Source organism: Oncorhynchus clarkii, chromosome 16 (genome assembly GCF_045791955.1).
Source record: "Oncorhynchus clarkii lewisi isolate Uvic-CL-2024 chromosome 16, UVic_Ocla_1.0, whole genome shotgun sequence".
Lineage (NCBI taxonomy): Eukaryota > Metazoa > Chordata > Actinopteri > Salmoniformes > Salmonidae > Oncorhynchus > Oncorhynchus clarkii.
The window spans coordinates 6,586,909-6,613,752 of NC_092162.1; the positions used below are offsets into that span (position 1 = coordinate 6,586,909).

The window sequence follows — 26,844 nt, forward strand, 5'->3', positions numbered from 1 at the left end:
GAGGTCCGCCCACCAAAACTCACGGACCAGGCAAGGAGGGCATTAATCAGAGAGGCAACAAAGAGACCAAAGATAACCCTGAAGGAGCTACAAAGCTCCACAGCGGAGATTAGAGTATCTGTCCATAGGAGCACTCGGTCTGAAAAGAACTAGACTCGCTCAGGCCATCTACCTGGAGGTGTGATCGGTATTTCTTACAGATCATATTGAAAAGTATGACCAGAGGAGTATAATCGTCAGACCCAATATTAATGGACTCTTTCCCATTACATAAAATGAAAAGAGGTGGGATCAATATGGAAAAAATAGACTAACTCATCATGAAAGACCAGTTTGTCTCCCAGCTTTATGAATAATAATAAAACACAGTCTTATAACAAACAGAATAACAAACCAAGCAGAATAACAAACCTTCAATGTGGCTTAAGTCTTGAATCCCCCCCCCCCAATATTATCACAAAGATAAATACAAGACAGGGATAATGACATTCACTGCCTGCGCTATCAGAGGAATTACACCATTTTGATAGAGCACATTACTGTCCTTAAAGAGATAGTTTGAGATTTGAGCAATTAAGCCCTGTTTTTTTCTACTTACCCAGAGTCAGATTAACTCACGGACACCATTTGTATGTCTCTGTCTATGTCGCAGTTTGAAAGAAGTTAAAGGTAGTTTCTGGAGCCATTGCTAACTGGCGTTAGCATGCTAGATGCTCCTGTAGACTAGACTTCCGGTCATTGCGCTAAACTCTGGGTAAGTAGGGGGGGAAGCTTAAATTGCCAAAATCTCAAACTATCCCTTTAATAAATGATGCCTGGCCATAACAAGAGGATTACATCCGGGTTATTGAGACAAGCTGAAACCTAATGGAGTGGCCTGGGAGAGAGGGTTGAGGATTTTAAATACATAATCATCATCATCAGGGAATTACTTTTAAGAGGCTCAACTATAATCTCTTTTGTGATGTCATGGTCAGGTTGTATACTAGTTGTAATGTGACGTTTTGTCAACGTGGGCTGGGCTGTTCACTGAGGGGGTGGATGCTAAACTCAGCAAAAAAAAAGAAACGTCCTTTCACTGTCAACTGCGTTTATTTTCAGCAAACTTAACGTGTAAATATTTGTAAGAACATAAGATTCAACAACTGAGACATAAACTGAACAAGATCCACAGACATGTGACTAACATCAATTGAATAATGTGTCCCTGAACAAAGGGGGGGGGGGGGGGGGGGGTCAAAATCAAAAGTATCAGTCAGTATCTGGTGTGGCCACCAGCTGCAGTGCATCTCCTCCTCATGGACTGCACCAGATTTGCCAGTTCTTGCTGTGAGATGTTACCCCACTTTTCCACCAAGGCACCTGCAAGTTCCCGGACATCTCTGGGGGGAATGACCCTAGCCCTCACCCTCCGATCCAACAGGTCCCAGATGTGCTCAATGGGATTGAGATCTGGGGTCTTTGCTGGTCATGGCAGAACATTGACATTCCTGTCTTGCAGGAAATCACACACAGAACAAGCAGTATGGCTGGTGGCATTGTCATGCTGGAGGGTCATGTTAGGATGAGCCTGCAGGAAGGGTACCACATGAGGGAGGAGGATGTCTCCCCTGTAACGCACAGCGTTGAGATTGCCTGCAATGACAACAAGCTCAGTCCGATGATGCTGTGACACACCGCCCCACACCATGACGGACCCTCCACCTCCAAATCGATTCCGCTCCAGAGTACAGGCCTTGGTGTAACGCTCATTCCTTCGACGATAAACGCGAATCTGACCATCACCCCTGGTGAGACAAAACAGCGACTCGTCAGTGAAGAGAACTTTTTGCCAGTCCTGTCTGGTCCAGCGACGGTGGGTTTGTGCCCATAGGCGACGTTGTTGCCGGTGATGTCTGGTGAGGACCTGCCTCAAAACAGGCCTACAAGCCCTCAGTCCAGCCTCTCTCAGCCTATTGCAGACAGGCTGAGCACTGATGGAGTGATTGTGCGTTCCTGGTGTAACTCGAGCAGTTGTTGTTGCCATCCTGTACCTGTGATGAGGTGTGATGTTCGGATGTACCGATCCTGTGCAGGACTTGTTACATTTGGTCTGTCACTGGGAGGACGATCAAATCAAATCAAATTTTATTTGTCACATACACATGGTTAGCAGATGTTAATGCGAGTGTAGCGAAATGCTTGTGCTTCTAGTTCCGACAATGCAGTAATAACCAACAAGTAATCTAACTAACAATTCCAAAACTACTGTCTTGTACACAGTGTAAGGGGATAAAGAATATGTACATAAGGATATATGAATGAGTGATGGTACAGAGCAGCATAGGCAAGATACAGTAGATGGTATCGAGTACAGTATATACATATGAGATGAGTATGTAAACAAAGTGGCATAGTTAAAGTGGCTAGTGATACATGTATTACATAAGGATACAATCGATGATATAGAGTACAGTATATACGTATGCATATGAGATGAATAATGTGGGGTAAGTAACATTATATAAGGTAGCATTGTTTAAAGTGGCTAGTGATATATTTACATCATTTCCCATCAATTCCCATTATTAAAGTGGCTGGAGTTGAGTCAGTGTCAGTGTGTTGGCAGCAGCCACTCAATGTTAGTGGTGGCTGTTTAACAGTCTGATGGCCTTGAGATAGAAGCTGTTTTTCAGTCTCTCGGTCCCAGCTTTGATGCACCTGTACTGACCTCGCCTTCTGGATGATAGCGGGGTGAACAGGCAGTGGCTCGGGTGGTTGATGTCCTTGATGATCTTTATGGCCTTCCTGTGACATCGGGTGGTGTAGGTGTCCTGGAGGGCAGGTAGTTAACGAGGGTTAACACGTTTAAATGTCTTACTCACCTCGGCTGCAGTGAAGGAGAGACCGCATGTTTTCGTTGCAGGCCGTGTCAGTGGCACTGTATTGCCCTCAAAGCGGGCAAAAAAGTTATTTAGTCTGCCTGGGAGCAGGACATCCTGGTCCGTGACTGGGCTGGATTTCTTCCTGTAGTCCGTGATTGACTGTAGACCCTGCCACATGCCTCTTGTGTCTGAGCCGTTGAATTGAGATTCTACTTTGTCTCTGTACTGACGCTTAGCTTGTTTGATAGCCTTGCGGAGGGAATAGCTGCACTGTTTGTATTCGGTCATGTTACCAGACACCTTGCCCTGATTAAAAGCAGTGGTTCGCGCTTTCAGTTTCACGCGAATGCTGCCATCAATCCACGGTTTCTGGTTAGGGAATGTTTTAATCGTTGCTATGGGAACGACATCTTCAACGCACGTTCTAATGAACTCACACACCGAATCAGCGTATTCGTCAATGTTGTTGTCTGACGCAATACGAAACATGTCCCAGTCCACGTGGTGGAAGCAGTCTTGGAGTGTGGAGTCGGCTTGGTCGGACCAGCGTTGGACAGACCTCAGCGTGGGAGCCTCTTGTTTTAGTTTCTGTCTGTAGGCAGGGATCAACAAAATGGAGTCGTGGTCAGCTTTTCCGAAAGGGGGGCGGGGCAGGGCCTTATATGCGTCGCGGAAGTTAGAGTAACAATGATCCAAGGTCTTTCCACCCCTGGTTGCGCAATCGATATGCTGATAAAATTTAGGGAGTCTTGTTTTCAGATTAGCCTTGTTAAAATCCCCAGCTACAATGAATGCAGCCTCCGGATGAATGGTTTCCAGTTTGCAAAGAGTTAAATAAAGTTCGTTCAGAGCCATCGATGTGTCTGCTTGGGGGGGGATATATACGGCTGTGATTATAATCGAAGAGAATTCTCTTGGTAGATAATGCGGTCTACATTTGATTGTGAGGAATTCTAAATCAGGTTAACAGAAGGATTTGAGTTCCTGTATGTTTCTTTCATCACACCATGTCGCGTTAGTCATAAGGCATACGCCCCCGCCCCTCTTCTTACCAGAAAGATGTTTGTTTCTGTCAGCGCGATGTGTGGAGAAACCCGTTGGCTGCACCGCTTCGGATAGAGTCTCTCCAGTGAGCCACGTTTCCGTGAAGCAAAGAACGTTACAGTCTCTGATGTCCCTCTGGAATGCTACCCTTGCTCGGATTTCATCAACCTTGTTGTCAAGAGACTGGACATTGGCAAGAAGAATGCTAGGGAGTGGTGCACGGTGTGCCCGTCTCCGGAGTCTGACCAGAAGACTGCCTCGTTTCCCTCTTTTTCGGAGTTGTTTTTTTTTTGGGTCGCTGCATGGAATCCACTCCGTTGTCCTGTTTGTAAGGCAGAACACAGGATCCGCGTCGCGAAAAACATATTCTTGGTCGTACTGATGGTGAGTTGACGCTGATCTTATATTCAGTAGTTCTTCTCGACTGTATGTAATGAAACCTAAGATGACCTGGGGTACTAATGTAAGAAATAACACGTAAAAAAACAAACTGCATAGTTTCCTAGGAACGCGAAGCGAGGCGGCCATCTCTGTCGGCGCCGGTCTCCCTGTAGCGCTGTCTTAGGAGTCTCACAGTACGGACATTGCAGTTTATTGCCCTGGCCACATCTGCAGTCCTCATGCCTCCTTGCAGCATGCCTAATGCACATTCACGCAGATGAGCAGGGACCCTGGGCATCTTCCTTTTGGTGTTTTTCAGAGTCAGTAGAAAGGCCTCTTTTAGTGTCCGAAGTTTTCATAACTGTGACCTCAATTGCCTACCGTCTGTAAGCTGTTAGTGTCTTGATGACCGTTCCACAGGTGCATGTTCATTAATTGTTAATGGTTCATTGAACAAGCATGGGAAACAGTGTTTAAACCCTTTACAATGAAGATCTGTGAAGTTATTTGGATTTTTATTTAATTATCTTAGAAAGACAGGGTCCTGAAAAAGGGACGTTTAGTTGTAATATTACAGTGCCTTCGGAAAGTACTCAGACCCCTTTACTTTTTCCACATTTTATTACATTAATCTTATTCTAAAACTGATTAAATTGGTTTTGTTCCATAAATCTACACACCATACCCCATAATGACATCACAATACCCCATAATGACATCACAATACCCCATAATGACATCACAATACCCCATAATGACATCGCAATACCCCATAATGACATCACAATACCCCATAATGACATCACAATACCCCATAATGAAAAGGCAAAACCAGGTTTTTAGAAATTAAGGCCATCGGGTTCTTGGTCACCTCCCTGACCAAGGTCCTTCTCCCCCCAATTGCTCAGATTGGCTAGATGACCAGCTCTAGGAAGAGTCTTGATGGTTCCAAACTTCTTCCATATAAGAATGATGGATGCCACTGTGTTCTTGGGGACCTTCAATGCTGCAGACATTCCCCAAATCTGTGCCTCGGCACAATCCTGTCTCGGCACTCTACGGACAATTCCTTTCGACCTCATGGCTTGGTTTTGCTCTGACAAAAATCATGTCCAATCAATTGAATTTACCACAGGTGGACTCCAATCAAGTTGTAGAAACATCAAGGATGATGAGTGGAAACAGGATGCACCTGAGCTCAATTTCAGGTGTCATAGCAAATGGTCTGAATAATTATGTAAATTAGCTATTTATGTTTGAAATTCTGTATACATTTGCAAAATGTTCTAAAAACCTGTTTTCACTTTGTCAATATGGGGTTATTGTGATGTCATTATGGGTTATTGTGATGTCATGGGGTATTGTGATGTCATTATGGGGTATTGTGTGAAGATTGATGAGGATTTTTTTATCGATTTAATCCATTTCAGAATAAGGCTGTAATGTAACAACATGAGAGGAAGGGGCCTGAATACTTCTGTTTTGTTAACGTGGGCTGTTCACTGAGGGGGTATGATAGCAAAGGGTATCAATACAGAATACTGTATTAGAGTATTAGACAAGCAACTAACTTCCTCATGAGAACATCCAGATAAATTATTAACCATTTGGATAATATATTCTGGTACGTTTGGCATCTCATTTGAGCATCTGAGAAGTGAGCAGGAATTCCTGTTCCATTCTGACTAATAGGCCCGTTTTAGACCGTCTGTGTCGGGCAATGGACCGAGGATGGATTGTTACAGGAAATACACTCCCACACACAGACAGGTCTGAGTGCATGTCGGAGTGCGTATGTGATGTACTATGTGATGTACTATGCCAAGACGTGCGTGTGTGTACGCCTGGTGGTTGCCAAGGTGATGTCTATCAGACTAGGACAGGCAGGCACCACACAGTGGGAGAGAGAGGAATGTGACATCTATCAGACTAGGACAGGTACCACAGTGAGAGAGAAGAAGGTGATATCTATCAGACTAGGACAGGTACCACAGTGAGAGAGGAAGGTGACATTTATCAGACTAGGATAGGTACCAGTGAGAGCGAGGAAGGTGACACATATCAGACTAGGACAGGTACCACAGTGAGAGAGGGTCATGTGTATCAGACTAGGACAGGTACCACAGTGAGAGAGAGGAAGGTGATATCTATCAGACTAGGACAGGTACCACAGTGAGAGAGGGGAAGGTGATATCTATCAGACTAGGACAGGTACCACAGTGAGAGAGGGGAAGGTGATATCTATCAGACTAGGACAGGTACCACAGTGAGAGAGGAAGGTGATATCTATTAGACTAGGACAGGTACCACAGTGAGAGAGAGGAAGGTGATATCAGACTAGGACAGGTACCACAGTGAGAGAGAGGAAGGTGATATCAGACTAGGACAGGTACCACAGTGAGAGAGAGGAAGGTGACATCTATCAGACTAGGACAGGTACCAGTGAGAGAGAGGAAGGTGATATCAGACTAGGACAGGTACCACAGTGAGAGAGAGGAAGGTGATATCAGACTAGGACAGGTACCACAGTGAGAGAGAGGAAGGTGATCTCTATCAGACTAGGACAGGTACCACAGTGAGAGAGGAAGGTGATATCTATCAGACTAGGACAGGTACCAGTGAGAGAGAGGAAGGTGATATCTATCAGACTAGGACAGGTCCCACAGTGAGAGAGAGGAAGGTGATATCTATCAGACTAGGACAGGTACCAGTGAGAGAGAGGAAGGTGATATCTATCAGACTAGGACAGGTACCACAGTGAGAGAGAGGAAGGTGATCTCTATCAGACTAGGACAGGTACCACAGTGAGAGAGAAGAAGGTGATCTCTATCAGACTAGGACAGGTCCCACAGTGAGAGAGAGGAAGGTGATATCTATCAGACTAGGACAGGTCCCACAGTGAGAGAGAGGAAGGTGATATCTATCAGACTAGGACAGGTACCACAGTGAGAGAGAGGAAGGTGATATCAGACTAGGACAGGTACCACAGTGAGAGAGAGGAAGGTGATCTCTATCAGACTAGGACAGGTACCAGTGAGCGAGAGGAAGGTGACATTTATCAGACTAGGACAGGTACCACAGTGAGAGAGAGGAAGGTGATCTCTATCAGACTAGGACAGGTACCACAGTGAGAGAGAGGAAGGTGATATCTATCAGACTAGGACAGGTACCACAGTGAGAGAGAGGAAGGTGACCAGTGAGAGAGAGGAAGGTGATATTATCAGACTAGGACAGGTACCACAGTGAGAGAGGGGAAGGTGATATCTATCAGACTAGGACAGGTACCACAGTGAGAGAGAGGAAGGTGACATTTATCAGACTAGGACAGGTCCCACAGTGAGAGAGAGGAAGGTGATCTCTATCAGACTAGGACAGGTACCACAGTGAGAGAGAGGAAGGTGATCTCTATCAGACTAGGACAGGTCCCACAGTGAGAGAGAGGAAGGTGATATCTATCAGACTAGGACAGGTACCACAGTGAGAGAGAGGAAGGTGATATCTACCACAGTAGGTGATATCTCAGTAGGTTGGAATGACAGCTAGACACACCCACACACACAATCAATATGCAAACATACACGCCTCTATACAAACCTCTCAACATCCGCATGCAAAAACGTCAACAAGTGCTTTTTGCTTCCTGCTTTCCAGCATGTACATTTCATTGACCTGCAAGTGATCCTGCCAGTCAGGTTGTATCCAGGACAGGCAGGTGCAACAGTACGATAACAGTCAGAGATCCTGCCAGCCAGGTTGTGTCCAGGGTAGGCAAGGTACTTTGAGTCAAACACAGGCTTGGATGAGATCTTTAAGACCCAAGGACCTGGACTCTGAACTACTCCTCCCCTCTGGGTGCAGGTATAGGGAACGCCCCGGCAGAAATAACATAACTAGACAAGCCTTTATACCAGGTGTGATGCCCCTCCTAAACAGCTGGGGTTAATGTTCCTATCACTAAGGTGTGAATCCCTTCCTAAACAGCTGGGGTTAATGTTCCTATCACTAAGGTGTGATGCCCCTTCCTAAACAGCTGGGGTTAATGTTCCTATCACTAAGGTGTGATGCCCCTTCCTAAACAGCTGGGGTTAATGTTCCTATCACTAAGGTGTGATGCCCCTTCCTAAACAGCTGGGGTTAATGTTCCTATCACTAGGTGTGATGCCCCTTCCTAAACAGCTGGGGTTAATGATGCCCCTGCCCCTTCCTAAACAGCTGGGGTTAATGTTCCTATCACTAAGGTGTGATGCCCCTTCCTAAACAGCTGGGGTTAATGTTCCTATCACTAAGGTGCAATGCCCCTTCCTAAACAGCTGGGGTTAATGTTCCTATCACTAAGGTGTGATGCCTCTCCTAAACAGCTGGGGTTAATGCTCCTATCACTAAGGTGTGATGCCCCTTCCTAAACAGCTGGGGTTAATGTTCCTATCACTAAGGTGCAATGCCCCTTCCTAAACAGCTGGGGTTAATGTTCCTATCACTAAGGTGTGATGCCTCTCCTAAACAGCTGGGGTTAATGCTCCTATCACTAAGGTGTGATGCCTCTCCTAAACAGCTGGGGTTAATGCTCCTATCACTAAGGTGCGATGCCCCTTCCTAAACAGCTGGGGTTAATGTTCCTATCACTAAGGTGTGATGCCCCTCCTAAACAGCTGGGGTTAATGTTCCTATCACTAAGGTGTGATGCCCCTTCCTAAACAGCTGGGGTTAATGTTCCTATCACTAAGGTGTGATGCCTCTCCTAAACAGCTGGGGTTAATGTTCCTATCACTAAGGTGTGATGCCCCTTCCTAAACAGCTGGGGTTAATGTTCCTATCCACCCCGTAAGGCCAGCAGGCTGGTCTTCTTTCATCAATATATGCCGTTAAGATTTTTCTTATTGTCCATTTGTTGTCTACCGTATTTGAACGCCATTTTAAAACGTGTACATGATACGGCAACAACAAACCAAGTCAGTGAAGTAAAGGCAGGTACAACGGTACGTGCACAGTGCACGTCTAAGAGTTTACCCATGAACTGGATTCAGCATACGCACGAGCCCAGTGAGCCAATCAGCTGGCGCCAAGTCAGCTCTGCTCTCGTTGACACAAAAGAGTTCAACCCCCCCATCAAGTGAACTGCAATCTGGTGATAAGTGAGCAATAGAAGACTGTGTAGGTGTGTTATGACATCGTGCAAATGTACCAAAGGAGGAAAGGTTTACCAGCACTGACGTTGCAGATAGCGTGTCTCTTTTTAAGAAGGTTGATTGTGATACATTTGCGACCAAATATATGGACATCTTTCACTTTCCATAAATAATTCCCAATTTGTTCTAAAAATAAATAAATTGAATTTGACAAACACTTCTGGTCTCCACACGTTTTTGGGATTTTCCAAACTACAACTGCAAAGCCTTTGGTCAAGATAACTGCCAACAAATGTTTCTTGTAGTTTGCTGCACCTTCCTACTGACCACCTGGCCCACTCTTCAGCAGCAAACGGCTCTAATTCATTAACGTTTTAGGGGTTCCCTCCACCAAAGGCTGTTTTCAGATCTTGCCAGAGCATAATTTGTAAATCGGGAGGTGCAGGAACGTGCAGGAGCGTGAGAGGAGGGGCTCTGAGGTCATGAGAGGAGGGTGACCTCTGGGGGGCTCTGAGGTCATGAGAGGAGGGTGACCTCGGAAGTTCTGAGGTACTGGTGCACTTCACAAAATAGATGGCATCATGAGGTAGGAAAATGATGTGGATATATTGAAGCATCTCAAGACATCAGTCAGGAAGTTAAAGCTTGGTTGCAAATGGGTCTTCCAAATGGACAATGACCCCAAGCATACTTCCAAAGTTGTGGCAAAATGCTTTTAAGGACAACAAAGTTAAGGTATTGGAGTAGTCATCACAAAACCCTGACCTCAAACCTATAGAAAATGTGTGGACAGAACTGAAAAAGCGTGAGTGAGCAAGGAGGCCCACAAACCTGACTCAGTTACACCAGCTCTGTCAGGACGAATGGGCCAAAATTCACCCAACTTTTTGTGGGAAGCTTGTGGAAGGCTACCCGAAACGTTTGACCCAAGTTAAACAATTTAAAGGCAATGCTACCAAATACTAATTCAGTGTATGTAAACTTATGACCCACTGGGAATGTGATGAAATAAATAAAAGCTGAAATAAATCACTCTACTATTATTCTGACATTTCACATTCTTAAAATAAAGTGGAGAGGATAGTGTTACTTACCATGTCATTGCTAAGAACTGTAGAATGCAGAAGATGATGGCCAGTCCCTTCTTTTGCCACTACAGAGACAGAACCAATCTCGTGTCTTTTGTCAAACAGCTGTGTTGTAGATTTGTTATAGTGCACACGGCAGCGTTTCCCAAACTCGGTCCCGGGTACCCCAAAAGGGTACAAGTTTGGGGTTTTGCCCCTAGCACTACACAGCTGATTTAAATAATCAACTCATCATCAAGCTTTGATTATTTGAATCATCGATGTAGTGTTAGGGCAAAAAACAAAACATGCACCTCTTGGGGTCCCCAGGACTGAGTTTGGGATACGCTGGGTTAGGGTCACAATGTAGGCTACTGAACTGTTTAGAGGCTTTCAGATACTTACCCAGAAAACTGCACAAAGAGTCAAAACGAGACAGAGCTGGAAACAGAAAGATAAAAACAAAAGTAAACCTGAATATTGGTTCAATTAACGTATTATCTATTCTACTGTGATTAACGCATAATTTGATTCATGTGTAATCTACTGTGAGGGATTTACTTCAGATCACCACTCAGCTTTGTGTGTTTTGACTTACCCTAACAGCAGATCAAACTTAAAGAGTAACTGACCCTAAAAAAAACTACTGTCGTTTAGAAAACAGCCTATTTGACATCCCAAAATTGACTACGAAATGTAAATAGGATAATTTTGACCCAAATTTACCACAGGTATTACGATCAAGTCACGTGCAGCTACCACAGGTATTAGTTTGGTGAGATTTGTAGTCATATCTGCGTCAGAACGTAAATTAAGGTTTGTTTCAATCCTGCCCACATGTCCACAGCTGGCCGCACACAAGTAATCATCAATTCAGAGTGCAACTGCACACGACCTGATCGTAATACCTGTGGTAAATTTGGGTCAACTTTGGATATCCCAATGGGGCTTGTTAGGGACCATTTGTAAATTACACAATGTACATGGGACATTATATTAAAATTACAATATCTCCAAATTTCAACGACGAAATTCAACCTCAAACCAACTATACAATGTAGAAATTGATATACAAGTGTTTAAAAATATAAAATATTGTGTCTTTTAAAATGGTGTAATTTATAGCCCCGGAGATGGGCTATCCAAAGTCAAACTACCTTTGCCACGGTCGTACACCAGCCGGCTGAAGCTAATTGGCTAAATAATTTGGCTAACTCTTCCCACCTGCGAACACACACGAGACACCCACGTCGAACAACACCCTGGACCCAACTCACGTTTGAAATCAGACATGTCTGCTAGCATTTCCTAAATCAACCAAATCTAAAACGGGAGGACACATTGGGAGTTACAGTCACTCATTAAGTTGTCATTTAAAATGTTTAGACTTTTTCAGTCATGGAAAAACTAGTGTCCGTCTGTCCTAAGCTAGTGTCCGTCTGTCCTAAGCTAGTGTCCGTCTGTCCTAAGCTAGTGTCCGTCTGTCCTAAACTAGTGGCAGACTATCCAGCAAACTGGATGCAGTTTATCACAGTGCCATCCGTTTTGTCACTAAAGCACCTTATACCACCCACCACTGCGACTTGTATGCTCTAGTCGGCTGGCCCTCGCTACATATTCGTCGCCAGACCCACTGGCTCCAGGTCATCTACAAGTCCATGCTAGGTAAAGCTCCGCCTTATCTCAGTTCACTGGTTACGATGGCAACACCCATCCGTAGCACGCGCTCCAGCAGGTGTATCTCACTGATCATCCCTAAAGCCAACACCTCATTTGGCCGCCTTTCGTTCCAGTTCTCTGCTGCCTGTGACTGGAACGAATTGCAAAAATCGCTGAAGTTGGAGACTTTTATCTCCCTCACCAACTTCAAACATCTGCTATCTGAGCAGCTAACCGATCGCTGCAGCTGTACATAGTCTATTGGTAAATAGCCCACCCATTTTCACCTACCTCATCCCCATACTGTTTTTATTTATTTATTTTTCTGCTCTTTTGCACACCAATATCTCTACCTGTACATAACCATCTGATCATTTATCACTCCAGTGTTAATCTGCATAATTGTAATTATTTGCCTACCTTCTCATGCCTTTTGCACACAATGTATATATAGACTCCCCTTTTTTCTACTGTGTTATTGACTTGTTAATTGTTTACTCCATGTGTAACTCTGTGTTGTCTGTTCACACTGCTATGCCTTATCTTGGCCAGGTCGCAGTTGTAAATGAGAACTTGTTCTCAACTAGCCTACCTGGTTAAATAAAGGTGAAATAAAAAAAATTAAAAAAAATATAAAAAAATCCCTTAAGAACAGAAGTATCATGGAACACTAAACCAGTGTCTTAAAGGAGATATACATCCAAAACACATCCTACTGTGACACTGTGTTTTCAAAGTTTAAAACTTTATTGCGGGGGGGGGGGGGGGGGGGGTAAAACGTTTGCGTTATGTTAGTTTCCCTATTTTGAAAGTGGGGATGCAGCTTCTCTGTTTGCTGATATCGGCATGCTAGGCTTAAGGGGCAGCTGTGTAGAGGAAAAAACAGACTAAACCTAAGCATTAACCTAGCTAGACAATCACTTATCATCACAGTCGTAGCAAATAAACCCTGTCCTCAAGGTAGCTAGGTGAGATAAATAGTTGACAAGGACATCTGTGTATGTCCTTTAATAAAATGTCAATCTCATGTCAGTTTTATTTTTTACTAAACCTTTATTTAAACTAGGCAAGTCAGTTAAAGAACAAATTCTTATTTTTACAATGACGGCCTACCGCCGGGCCAAACCCGGACGACGCTGGGCCAATTGTGCGCCGCCCTATGGGAATCCCAATCACAACCGGATGTGATTCAGCCAGGATTCGAACCAGGGACTGTAGTGTGAGATGCAGTGCCTTAGACCGCTGCGCCACTCGGGAGCAGTGGAAGCAGAAGCTAGGCTATAAGCAGAAGCTAGGCTTTAAACAGAAGCTAGGCTATGAGCAGAAGCTAGGCTATAAACAGAAGCTAGGCTATGAGCAGAAGCTAGGCTATGAGCAGAAGCTAGGCTATGAGCAGAAGCTAGGCTATGAGCAGAAGCTAGGCTATGAGCAGACGCTAGGCTATGAGCAGAAGCTAGGCTATGAGCAGAAGCTAGGCTATGAGCAGAAGCTAGGCTATGAGCAGAAGCTAGGCTATGAGCAGAAGCTAGGCTATGAGCAGAAGCTAGGCTATGAGCAGAAGCTAGGCTATGAGCAGAAGCTAGGCTATGAGCAGACGCTAGGCTATAAGCAGACGCTAGGCTATAAGCAGAAGCTAGGCTATAAGCAGAAGCTAGGCTATAAGCAGAAGCTAGGCTATAAGCAGAAGCTAGGCTATAAGCAGAAGCTAGGCTATAAGCAGACGCTAGGCTATAAGCAGAAGCTAGGCTATAAGCAGAAGCTAGGCTATTTAACAGTTGAATACGTGGATGTGCAGTAGGTAGTTACCAACACAACACAGGTGGCTATCAGTCTGGTCGGTTCAAACATTCTCTTCAGCTGCTTCACGGGTCCCATCAGGAAACAGGTGCTGCAAGACAGATAACGCAAAACACACTGGTTACAACATAGAAATAATGTCTAATAGATTCTAGATTTCAGATTTCTAGATTTCAATAGACAACATATTGATCACACAGGCCCAGAGAAACATTTTTTTGTAAAAAAAAATTACGGAAAATAAATGTATGATGAAAGAGATCTTTATTAAAGGGGGAATCTGGGATTCAAACAACAAACCCGCCCCACCACTTTTTCGGTATACAGCTGAGGGATGGGGCTGGAGAAATTTAACCACTCGCAAATGTATAGACGGTGCAATTATTGCAAGGACTAACCATCCGTGACATCAAGATTATTGTTTGAATCTTGTTTTGAGGCTATACAGTGGTTGTTTACAATCCCATTGTTTACAAACAATGGAGTACACAATCTTATATTTGGGGTAGTGATGGAGTAGGTAAGACCGTTTGAACTAAGCTCATGAGTCATTTAGAATATACTCTTCAATAATCAAATGGCTATAGATGAGTCATTAAATAGATGTAACAATCACAGATTCCCCATTTTAAAAACAGGGGGAAAAAATTATATTTACATAATTGACAAGCAAAACAAATACATTGTCATTTCAACGGTGTGAATAGATATTCTGTGGCGGTTTATATAATAAGCCATCTATTAATGGCTACAGCTTGTAAGGACATTACATGGAACACAGTCACATTTAAACCCACGTACAACAATCCTCACCCCGTCTCCCTTACATGATCAGTCATCAGTATCATTTGTTAAGCACCCACCCATTTCATTTCCAGCTCTGATGGATCTATTTTTTGAGTGCATCTGTCATCTTTATCAAATCATCACTTCCTCCCACCTTTTTTCTGCTTCCCCCCCCCCCCCCCCCACAGCTCTAGAGAGAGGCATCCATTTGACCTACGACCCTGCTTTCACACAAAGACCCTGGAGAGAGGCATCCATCTGACCCATGTCATCTGCTGGCCCCCAAGGACCCTAGAGAGATGCATCCATCTGACCTACGACCCTGCTTTCACACAAAGACCCTGGAGAGATGCATCCACCTGACCTACGACCCTGCCTGCCACCTCTCCATCTAGCCAACTGAATGCGTCATCTTCAACTTGATGGCGCTGTGTGTCAGTGTGTGTGTGTGTGTATATATGTGTGTGCCCGTGCGTGCTCATCTGAGTGGGCTGTGTGTTTGCAGAGCATCACATCCGTCTATCTGTAACTGGTGACGCAAACAGGCTCTCAGACAGCCACGGGGGGTGAAGTGGACTGATGCTGAGGTAGAGGGGGGAGAAGGGGCTGGTCATGAGGCAGGTCATGAGGTGATCAGGTCAGATGAGACAGAAGAATGCCGTCTATCTGTGACTGGTGACGTGGGCAGGAAGCCTCTGACAGCCACAGGGTGAAGGAGGGGGAGAGGAGAGGAAGGTGGAAGAGGGGGGAGAGAGAGGAGTGGCGGAGGAGAGGAAGTGGAGCTGGGGATGTGGAAGGAAGGAGGGGATGTGGAGCCGAGGGGAAGGAGGGGAGTGCAGCTGAGAAGGAGAGGATGTGGAGCTGAGAAGGAGAGGATGTGGAGCTGAGGGGAAGGAGAGGATGTGGAGCTGAGAAGAAGGAGAGGATGTGGAGCTGAGGGGAAGGAGAGGATGTGGAGCTGAGGGGAAGGAGAGGATGTGGAGCTGAGGGGAAGGAGATGATGTGGAGCTGAGGGGAAGGAGATGATGTGGAGCTGAGGGGAAGGAGAGGATGTGGAGCTGAGAAGAAGGAGAGGATGTGGAGCTGAGAAGAAGGAGAGGATGTGGAGCTGAGGGGAAGGAGAGGATGTGGAGCTGAGGGGAAGGAGAGGATGTGGAGCTGAGGGGAAGGAGAGGATGTGGAGCTGAGGGGAAGGAGAGGATGTGGAGCTGAGGGGAAGGAGAGGATGTGGAGCTGAGGGGAAGGAGAGGATGTGGAGCTGAGGGGAAGGAGAGGATGTGGAGCTGAGGGGAAGGAGAGGATGTGGAGCTGAGGGGAAGGAGAGGATGTGGAGCTGAGGGGAAGGAGAGGATGTGGAGCTGAGGGGAAGGAGAGGATGTGGAGCTGAGGGGAAGGAGAGGATGTGGAGCTGAGGGGAAGGAGAGGATGTGGAGCTGAGGGGAAGGAGGGGATGTGGAGCTGAAGGGAAGGAGAGGATGTGGAGCTGAGGGGAAGGAGGGGATGTGGAGCTGAGGGGAAGGAGAGGATGTGGAGTGGAGCTGAGGGGAAGGAGAGGATGTGGAGTGGAGCTGAGGGGAAGGAGAGGATGTGGAGTGGAGCTGAGGGGAAGGAGGGGATGTGTGGAGCTGAGGGGAAGGAGAGGATGTGGAGCTGAGGGGAAGGAGTGGAGTGGAGCTGAGGGGAAGGAGAGGATGTGGAGCTGAGGGGAAGGAGAGGATGTGGAGCTGAGGGGAAGGAGAGGATGTGGAGCTGAGGGGAAGGAGGGGATGTAGAGCTGAGGGTAAGGAGAGGAGTGGAGCTGAGTACAAGGAAAATAGCGACAGATAATTTGTTCGACATGGTGGGATCTTTTTGTGTCTGTAAAATGAATATTGCGAGAAATAGAGGTGAAAATTCCTTCAAGTAAGCGTAGTGGTGGCTGCTGCATTCTGGGAAATAGTGTCACCATCGTCAAGAACTGTCAGGAAAGTTGACTGTATAATCTGCTTCCTGCTGTGGAGGGAGAGGCAAGGGGATTTTAAAAGTCCACTTTAAATCTTAGTTTTTTTTAACTAGCTCATCAGTATGTTTTTTAAATGTTAAATCCTTTGTCAATCCAAAAAGCCCAGATATTTATAGGCGGGAACCTGATATATTGGGGGGGACCATTCAATTAATAAATATGAAGTACAATTGAAACATCTGTGAGAATTTTGTGGGAACATACCATTTGTATTTTATATACCTTTGACTATTGGATGTTCTTATAGGTACTATAGTATTGCCAGTGTAACAGTATAGCTTCCGCCCCGCTTCTCGCTCCTACCTGGGCTCGAACCAGGAACACATCGAAAACAGCCACCCTCGAAGCAGCGTTACCCATGCAGAACAAGGGGAACAACTACTCCAAGTCTCAGAGCGAGTGACATTTGAAACGCTATTAGCGCGCACCCCGCTAACTAGCTAGCCATTTCACATCGGTTACACCAGCCTCATCTCGGGAATTGATAGGCTTGAAGTCATAAACAGAACAAGAGCTGCTGGCAAATGCACGAAAGTGCTGTTTGAATGAATGCTTAGGAGTCTGCCGGTTGCCCACCACCGCTCAGTCAGACTGCTCTATCAAATCATAGACTTAATTATAACATAATAACACACAGAAATACGAGCCTTTGGTCATTAAAATGGTTGAATCCGGAAACTATTATTTCGAAAACAAACCGTTTATTCCTTCAGTGAAATAAAATACGTATTTTATCTAACGGGTGGCATCCATCAGTCTAAATATTGCTGTTGCATTGTACAACCTTCAATGTTATGTTATAATTATGTACAATTCTGGGAAATTAATTACAGCCTTTGTTAGGAATAAATGGACTTCACACAGTTCGCAACGAGCCAGGCGGCCCAAACTGCTGCATATACCCTGACTGCTTCATATGCCCTGACTGCTCGCACGGAACGCAAGAGAAGTGACACAATTTCCCTAATTATAAGAAATGAATGTTAGCAGGCAATATTAACTAAATATGCAGGTTTAAAAATATATCCTTGTGTATTGATTTTAAAGAAAGGCATTGATGTTTATGGTTAGGTACATTGGTGCAATGACAGTGCTTTTTTCGCAAATGCGCTTGTTAAATCATCACCGTCTGGCGAAGTAGGCTGTGATTAAATGATCAAATCAACCATGTGTAGTTAACTAGTGATTATGTTTAGATTGATTGTTTTTTATAAGATAAGTTTAATGCTAGCTAGCAACTTACCTTGGCTTCTTGCAGCCCTCGCGTAACAGGTAGTCAGCCTGCCACGCAGGCTCCTCGTGGAGTGCAATGTAAGGCAGGTGGTTAGAGCGTTGGACTAGTAACTGGAAGATTGCAAAAACGAATCCCCGAGCTGACAAGGTAAAAATCTGTTGTTCTGCCCCTGAACAAGGCAGTTAACCCACCGTTCCTAGGGCCGTCATTGAAAATAAGAGTGTGTTCTTAACTGACTTGCCTAGTTAAATAAAAGTGTAAAAAATATATATATATACACACACATACATACATAAATTCATTTTTAAAACATGTTTAAAAAAATAAATTAAATTAAAAAAATATATATATATATATTTTTTTTAAATCGCCAAATCTGTGTCCAAAAATACAGATTACAGATTGTTATGAGAACTTGAAAATCGGCCCTAATTAATCGGCCATTACAATTAATCGGTCGACCTCTAGTAATAACCAATCAACCAAATGAACTTTAGCAAGCAGAAGCACAGTGGCATGGAAACACTCCCAAATAAAGGAAGAAACTTAAAGAGGAACCAGGCTCAGAGGGGAGGAGCCAGGCTCAGAGGGGAGGAGCCAGGCTCAGAGGGGAGGAGCCAGGCTCAGAGGGGAGGAGCCAGGCTCAGAGGGGAGGAGCCAGGCTCAGAGGGGAGGAGCCAGGCTCAGAGGGGAGGAGCCAGGCTCAGAGGGGAGGAACCAGGCTCAGAGGGGAGGAACCAGGCTCAGAGGGGAGGAACCAGGCTCAGAGAGGAGGGCTCAGAGGGGAGGAAACAGGCTCAGAGGGGAGGAACCAGAGGGGAGGAACCAAGCTCAGAGGGGAGGAACCAAGCTCAGAGGGGAGGAACCAAGCTCAGAGGGGAGGAACCAAGCTCAGAGGGGAGGAACCAAGCTCAGAGGGGAGGAGGGCTCAGAGGGGAGGGCTCAGAGGGGAGGGCTCAGAGGAAGCCAAGCTCAGAGGGGAGGAACCAAGCTCAGAGGGGAGGAACCAGGCTCAGAGGGGAGGAACCAGGCTCAGAGGGGAGGACCAGGCTCAGAGGGGAAGAGCCAGGCTCAGAGGGGAGGAGCCAGGCTCAGAGGGGAGGAGCCAGGCTCAGAGGGGAGGAGCCAGGCTCAGAGGGGAGGAGCCATGCTCAGATGGGAGGAGCCATGCTCAGAGGGGAGGAGCCAGGCTCAGAGGGGAGGAACCAGGCTCAGAGGGGAGGAACCAGGCTCAGAGGGGAGGAACCAGGCTCAGAGGGGAGGAACCAGGCTCAGAGGGGAGGAACCAAGCTCAGAGGGGAGGAACCAAGCTCAGAGGGGAGGGCTCAGAGAGAAGGAACCAGGCTCAGAGGGGAGGAACCAAGCTCAGAGGGGAAGAACCAAGCTCAGAGGGGAGGAACCACCATGCTCAGAGGGGAGGAACCACCAGGCTCAGAGGGGAGGACCACCAGAGGGGAGGAACCAGGCTCAGAGGGGAGGAACCAGGCTCAGAGGGGAGGAACCAGGCTCAGAGGGGAGGAACCAGGCTCAGAGGGGAGGAACCAGGCTCAGAGGGGAGGAACCAGGCTCAGAAGGGAGGAACCAGGCTCAGAGGGGAGGAACCAGGCTCAGAGGGGAGGAACCAGGCTCAGAGGGGAGGAACCAGGCTCAGAGGGGAGGAACCAGGCTCAGAGGGGAGGAACCAGGCTCAGAGGGGAGGAGCCAGGCTCAGAGGGGAGGAACCAGGCTCAGAGGGGAGGAACCAGGCTCAGAGGGGAGGAACCAGGCTCAGAGGGGAGGAACCAGGCTCAGAGGGGAGGAACCAGGCTCAGAGGGGAGGAACCAGGCTCAGAGGGGAGGAACCAGGCTCAGAGGGGAGGAACCAGGCTCAGAGAGGAGGGCTCAGAGAGAAGGAACCAGGCTCAGAGGGGAGGAACCAAGCTCAGAGGGGAGGAACCAAGCTCAGAGAGGAGGGCTCAGAGAGAAGGAACCAGGCTCAGAGGGGAGGAACCAAGCTCAGAGGGGAGGAACCAAGCTCAGAGGGGAGGAACCAAGCTCAGAGAGGAGGGCTCAGGGAGGAACCAAGCTCAGAGGGGAGGGCTCAGAGGGAAGGAACCATGCTCAGAGGGGAGGAACCAAGCTCAGAGGGGAGGAACCAAGCTCAGAGGGGAGGAACCAAGCTCAGAGGGGAGGAACCAAGCTCAGAGGGGAGGAACCAAGCTCAGAGGGGAGGAACCAAGCTCAGAGGGGGGGCAAAGATTCTTATGACTTGGGGAAGAATCTGTTTAGAAGCATCTTGGACCTAGACTTGGCGCTCCGGTACCACTTGTCGTGCGGTAGCAGAGAGAACAGTCTATGACGAAGGTGGCAGGAGTCTTTGACAAATTTTAGGGCCTTCCTCTGACACCTTCCTAGATGGCAGGAAGCTTGGCCCCGGTGATGTACTGGGCCACAATGTTAGCTAGCTTGTGTTGTGGTAGTGTGGCAATGGAGAAAGCTGCAGCAGCTGTTATCAGGTATTACGGTCTCTGTCTGTTCAGCACCATGGAATGCACAGGTATTACGGTCTCTGTCTGTTCAGCACCATGGAGTGCACAGGTATTACGGTCTCTGTCTGTTCAGCACCACGGAGTGCACAGGTATTACGGTCTCTGTCTGTTCAGCACCGTGGAGTGCACAGGTATTACGGTCTCTGTCTGTTCAGCACCATGGAGTGCACAGGTATTACGGTCTCTGTCTGTTGTGTGCACAGGTATTACGGTCTCTGTCTGTTCAGCACCGTGGAGTGCACAGGTATTACGGTCTCTGTCTGTTCAGCACCATGGAGTGCACAGGTATTACGGTCTCTGTCTGTTCAGCACCATGAAGTGCACAGGTATTACGGTCTCTGTCTGTTCAGCACCGTGGAGTGCACAGGTATTACGGTCTCTGTCTGTTCAGCACCGTGGAGTGCACAGGTATTACGGTCTCTGTCTGTTCAGCACCGTGGAGTGCACAGGTATTACGGTCTCTGTCTGTTCAGCACCGTGGAGTGCACAGGTATTACGGTCTCTGTCTGTTCAGCACCACAAAGTGCACAGTTTATTACGGTCTCTGTCTGTTCAGCACCATGGAGTGCACAGGTATTACGGTCTCTGTCTGTTCAGCACCGTGGAGTGCACAGGTATTACGGTCTCTGTCTGTTCAGCACCGTGGAGTGCACAGGTATTACGGTCTCTGTCTGTTCAGCACCATGAGCCTGTCACCTTTGACATGACACCGTTGTTGTAGATATTTGTGACAGTTGCGTTGTGTAAACAACCCATGATAGTTTGTTTTGCTGGTGGCATTATTTTATGCTGTGTGTCACATGTTGTGTCAATACCGGTTCTGTCTCTGTGTGTCACATGTTGTGTCAATACCGGTTCTGTCTCTGTGTGTCACATGTTGTGTCAATACCGGTTCTGTCTCTGTGTCACATGTTGTGTCAATACCGGTTCTGTCTCTGTGTGCCACATGTTGTGTCAATACCGGTTCTGTCTCTGTGTGTCACATGTTGTGTCAATACCGGTTCTGTCTCTGTGTGTCACATGTTGTGTCAATACCGGTTCTGTCTCTGTGTGTCACATGTTGTGTCAATACCGGTTCTGTCTCTGTGTGTCACATGTTGTGTCAATACCGGTTCTGTCTCTGTGTGTCACATGTTGTGTCAATACCGGTTCTGTCTCTGTGTGTCACATGTTGTGTCAATACCGGTTCTGTCTCTGTGTGTCACATGTTGTGTCAATACCGGTTCTGTCTCTGTGTGTCACATGTTGTGTCAATACCGGTTCTGTCTCTGTGTGTCACATGTTGTGTCAATACCGGTTCTGTCTCTGTGTGTCACATGTTGTGTCAATACCGGTTCTGTCTCTGTGTGTCACATGTTGTGTCAATACCGGTTCTGTCTCTGTGCGTCACATGTTGTGTCAATACCGGTTCTGTCTCTGTGCGTCACATGTTGTGTCAATACCGGTTCTGTCTCTGTGCGTCACATGTTGTGTCAATACCGGTTCTGTCTCTGTGCGTCACATGTTGTGTCAATATTCAAGGTGGATGTTCTCGGTTCTGTCTCTGTGTGTCACATGTTGTGTCAATACCGGTTCTGTCTCTGTGTGTCACATGTTGTGTCAATACCGGTTCTGTCTCTGTGTGTCTACGGCAGCCCGAAGAGCAGCCAGGCCTGTTTGAACTGTTAGCACGCATTAAAAGTGATGTTATGTAGATTATTTAGTTTGAGACAACGGGTTAGAAGAGTCCTGGTCCCTCTGAAGACCTAGGTCCTATAGTCATGGTTCGCCACTGTGTACAAGTACACCCGCGGGACAGGACGCTAATTCTGTCACAGGCCCTTACCCGCAATCCATCTCCTTAATGCTGAGTGCCAAGCTGAGAGGTATCGGGTTCCATTTTTTATTGTTGAGTCTTTGGTATGACTTGTATCTTGGAGAGTCACGTGTGATATGTTTATCTGACAGCTCAACTCTGGATTCTTAGATAACAAACTAAAACCCAACAGACCTGTTCCACCGTCAGCGATCCAACCCAACACATTACTGCACAGCATGTCCTGAACTATAGAAACCCTATACCACAATGAATCCTAGAAAGCTGCCCATTGTGTCCAGGACAGTGAGCGCATGGGGCCACATGTTTCGTCTGTGATCCCTGCGGGAAATGAACCTACGACCTTGGTGTTTGTTAGTGTCATGCTCTTACCTACTGAACCACACAGGACTACTACACAAAGCTCAATAGGGAAACCCGTCCGCCGTGCATTCTGTTCTGTCTCAACATTTAGAACAACTACTGCATAGTAGGGCGGACCAACCAAAGTAGTCTTACTGACACCTGAACCAGAGAAATAGAACCACTAGAACAGGAACCAGATCTCATTCTAATTCCATAACTTGGAACACCTCCTCGACAACTAACTCAATGGACACTAGGGCAGCTACTGACTGACTGCTACTGACCGACCGACTGCGAGACTGCTACTGACTGACTGCTACTGACTGACTGCTACTGACTGACTGCTACTGACTGACTGCTAGTAGCAGTCAGTTTCTTCCTAGGTTTTGGCCTTTCTAGGGAGTTTTTCCTAGCCACCGTGCTTCTACACCTGCATTGCTTGCTGTTTGGGGTTTTAGGCCTGGGTTTCTGTACAGCACTTTGAGATATCAGCTGATGTACGAAGGGCTTTATAAATACATTTGATTGCATGACGGACTGCCACTGACTGACTGACTGCCACTGACTGACTGACTGCCACTGACTGACTGACTGCCACTGACTGACTGACTGCCACTGACTGACTGACTGCCACTGACTGACTGACTGCCACTGACTGCCACTGACTGACTGACTGACTGACTGCCACTGACTGACTGACTGACTGACTGACTGCACTGACTGACTGCTACTGACTGACTGCTACTGACTGATACTGACACTGACTGACTGCTACTGACTGACTGACTGCCTGCTCCTGACTGCCTGCCTGCTCCTGACTGACTGCCTGCTCCTGACTGACTGCCTGACTGACTGACTGCCTGACTGACTGACTGACTGACTGACTGACTACTACTGCCTACTACTGACTGACTGCTACTGCCTGACTGCCTACTACTGACTGACTGCTACTGACTGACTACTACTGCCTACTACTGACTGACTGCTACTGACTACTACTGACTGACTACTACTGACTGCCTGCTACTGCCTGCATTCCAAATAGGTGATGGGACAGGCAGATGAATAATTGTTCAAGTCTGGCATCCTAAAGTCAAGTTAGATGGATAGGATGGAACTTCCAGTTACATTTCCTCACAATTCATTTTAATTGAAGACATTCCCTTTCTAGGCATCTATTGAAATGTAATTGTAACAAGTATATGCATTATTCATTAGGTGAAGCTCAATGGAAAAGGCTTTGTCTTTAGCTCTGGAAAATCATGAATGAATGACTCACCTGGAGAGTGCAGCAAGGTTACCTAGTGTGTAGAACACAGCAAACAGCTTGGTGCCATTGGGTAAGAACAGCAGTGCAGTGCCCTGGTTGAAACACACACAACATGAAATCACAACCATGTCCACCTAGGTATCATCCTACCATCAGTCTGTATACCAGTCTGATCTGAACCAATCCGATCGTTTCCACGGTCTATAAAACTCCTGGAAGACGAGAGGTCAGATAGATCAATGTAACCTGGAATTAGGCTATTTGGTAAATATCAGGTAGTTCAAATGTTTAAAAATGCTAATCTTTGTATTGCTTTGTTATTGCATTTTCAACTTAAATTGCACGGTTCCCTGAAAATGTTACAACTACAATAATGTGACACTATCGCCACCTAGTGGTAACACACCATATCAATCTCCACACTGACTTCCTGGTTCACAAAAACAGGATCCTTGACTCATTTAGGTTTCTTTTTTGTTGTTGATCATATAGACTAGGGCTCTCCAACCCTGTTACTGGAGGGTCACCCTCCTGTAGGTTAACTCCAACCCTGTTACTGGAGGGTAACCCTCCTGTAGGTTAACTCCAACCCTGTTACTGGAGGGTAACCCTCATGTAGGTTAACTCCAACCCTGTTACTGGAGGGTAACCCTCCTGTAGGTTAACTCCAACCCTGTTACTGGAGGGTAACCCTCCTGTAGGTTTTAACTCCAACCCTGTTCCTGGAGGGTAACCCTCCTGTAGGTTTTATCTCCAACACTGTTACTGGAGGGTAACCCTCCTGTAGGTTAACTCCAACCCTGTTACTGGAGGGTAACCCTCCTGTAGGTTTTAACTCCAACCCTGTTACTGGAGGGTAACCCTCCTGTAGGTTAACTCCAACCCTGTTCCTGGAGGGTAACCCTCCTGTAGGTTTTAACTCCAACCCTGTTCCTGGAGGGTAACCCTCCTGTAGGTTTTATCTCCAACACTGTTACTGGAGGGTAACCCTCCTGTAGGTTAACTCCAACACTGTTACTGGAGGGTAACCCTCCTGTAGGTTAACTCCAACACTGTTACTGGAGGGTAACCCTCCTGTAGGTTAACTCCAACCCTGTCTCTGGAGAGCTACCCTCCTGTAGGTTAACTCCAACCCTGTTACTGGAGGGTAACCCTCCTGTAGGTTTTAACTCCAACCCTGTCTCTGGAGAGCTACCCTCCTGTAGGTTAACTCCAACCCTGTTACTGGAGGGTAACCCTCCTGTAGGTTTTAACTCCAACCCTGTCTCTGGAGAGCTACCCTCCTGTAGGTTTTAACTCCAACACTGTCTCTGGAGAGCTACCCTCCTGTAGGTTTTAACTCCAACACTGTTACTGGAGGGTAACCCTCCTGTAGGTTAACTCCAACACTGTTACTGGAGGGTAACCCTCCTGTAGGTTACTGGAGGGTAACCCTCCTGTTTAACTCCAACCCTGTTCCTGGAGGGTAACCCTCCTGTAGGTTAACTCCAACCCTGTCTCTGGAGAGCTACCCTCCTGTAGGTTAACTCCAACCCTGTTACTGGAGGGTAACCCTCCTGTAGGTTTTAACTCCAACCCTGTCTCTGGAGAGCTACCCTCCTGTAGGTTAACTCCAACCCTGTTACTGGAGGGTAACCCTCCTGTAGGTTTTAACTCCAACCCTGTCTCTGGAGAGCTACCCTCCTGTAGGTTTTAACAACACTGTCTCTGGAGAGCTACCCTCCTGTAGGTTTTTCCAACACTGTCTCTGGAACACTAGGTCTCCAACCCTGGAGAGCTACCCTCCTGTAGGTTTTAACTCCAACACTGTCTCTGGAGAGCTACCCTCCTGTAGGTTAAGTCCAACACTGTCTCTGGAGAGCTACCCTCCTGTAGGTTAAGTCCAACACTGTTCCTGGAGAGCTACCCTCCTGTAGGTTTTAACTCCAACACTGTCTCTGGAGAGCTACCCTCCTGTAGGTTTTAACTCCAACACTGTCTCTGGAGAGCTACCCTCCTGTAGGTTAAGTCCAACACTGTCTCTGGAGAGCTACCCTCCTGTAGGTTAAGTCCAACACTGTTCCTGGAGAGCTACCCTCCTGTAGGTTTTAACTCCAACACTGTCTCTGGAGAGCTACCCTCCTGTAGGTTAACTCCAACCCTGTTCCTGGAGAGCTACCCTCCTGTAGGTTAACTCCAACCCTGTTCCTGGACAGCTACCATATTGTAGGTTCACTCCAACCCTTATCTAGCCCCCTAAAACGAATCGGCTTAGTCCCAACCGGGGTTGGAGTGAAACCCTACAGGAGGGGTATCTCTCCAGGAACAGGGTTTGGAGAGCAGTGATATAGGCTATTAGATAAAGGGTGTCTCCTTGTGGAAGAAACCATTGTGTTCAACACCAACCTTACCTCATGTGATCCAGCTCCTTATGAAAGCATGTAAAGAGTAATGGAGAATAAAAATACAGGATTAATGATTTAACACATTCCCCAACTAGGCCTAAGAAGGATCGATGATGAATGAGGATTTATATTTTATTTTTTATAAAATCATACTGTCTTATGTCCACACAACTTCACTTACAGCCTGCAGGCTTCATAACCTGTTACAAGCATGTATGAACCTATATAAACAAAATATAAAAATGGTGTTATCCAAAATGGAACATTCTGTTGACTCATGATTTGAGGTCTTCCGTTATGAATGGCTCTCACCAGTGTTAAGAACATGGTGTGAATAATCAGTATGCAGAGCTGTTATCAGGACAACTGTTCTGTCGGCAGGCCAGCCCATAACCACACTAACAGAGGAGACAACTGTTCTGTCAGCAGGCCAGCCCATAACCACACTAACAGAGGGGACAACTGTTCTGTAGGCCAGCCCATAACCACACTAACAGAGGGGACAACTGTTCTGTACCTGGCATCACTGGTATCATAGTGT

The 26,844-nt window shown here is 46.7% G+C and overlaps 1 protein-coding gene across 1 annotated transcript in view; it reads right to left on the bottom strand.

Annotated features, from left to right (window-relative positions):
* The window catches only part of LOC139367899 (vesicle transport protein SFT2A-like), a 47,018-nt gene that overhangs the window by 8,862 nt on the left and 11,312 nt on the right, over nucleotides 1-26,844 (bottom strand). Inside the window, exons 3-6 of the mRNA XM_071106271.1 lie at nucleotides 23,929-24,011; nucleotides 13,948-14,029; nucleotides 10,888-10,923; nucleotides 10,507-10,568 (exon numbers count right to left, since the gene is read on the bottom strand). Of these exons, the coding sequence (XP_070962372.1) occupies nucleotides 10,507-10,568; nucleotides 10,888-10,923; nucleotides 13,948-14,029; nucleotides 23,929-24,011 (263 nt within the window). The remainder of the gene's footprint in view (nucleotides 1-10,506; nucleotides 10,569-10,887; nucleotides 10,924-13,947; nucleotides 14,030-23,928; nucleotides 24,012-26,844) is intronic.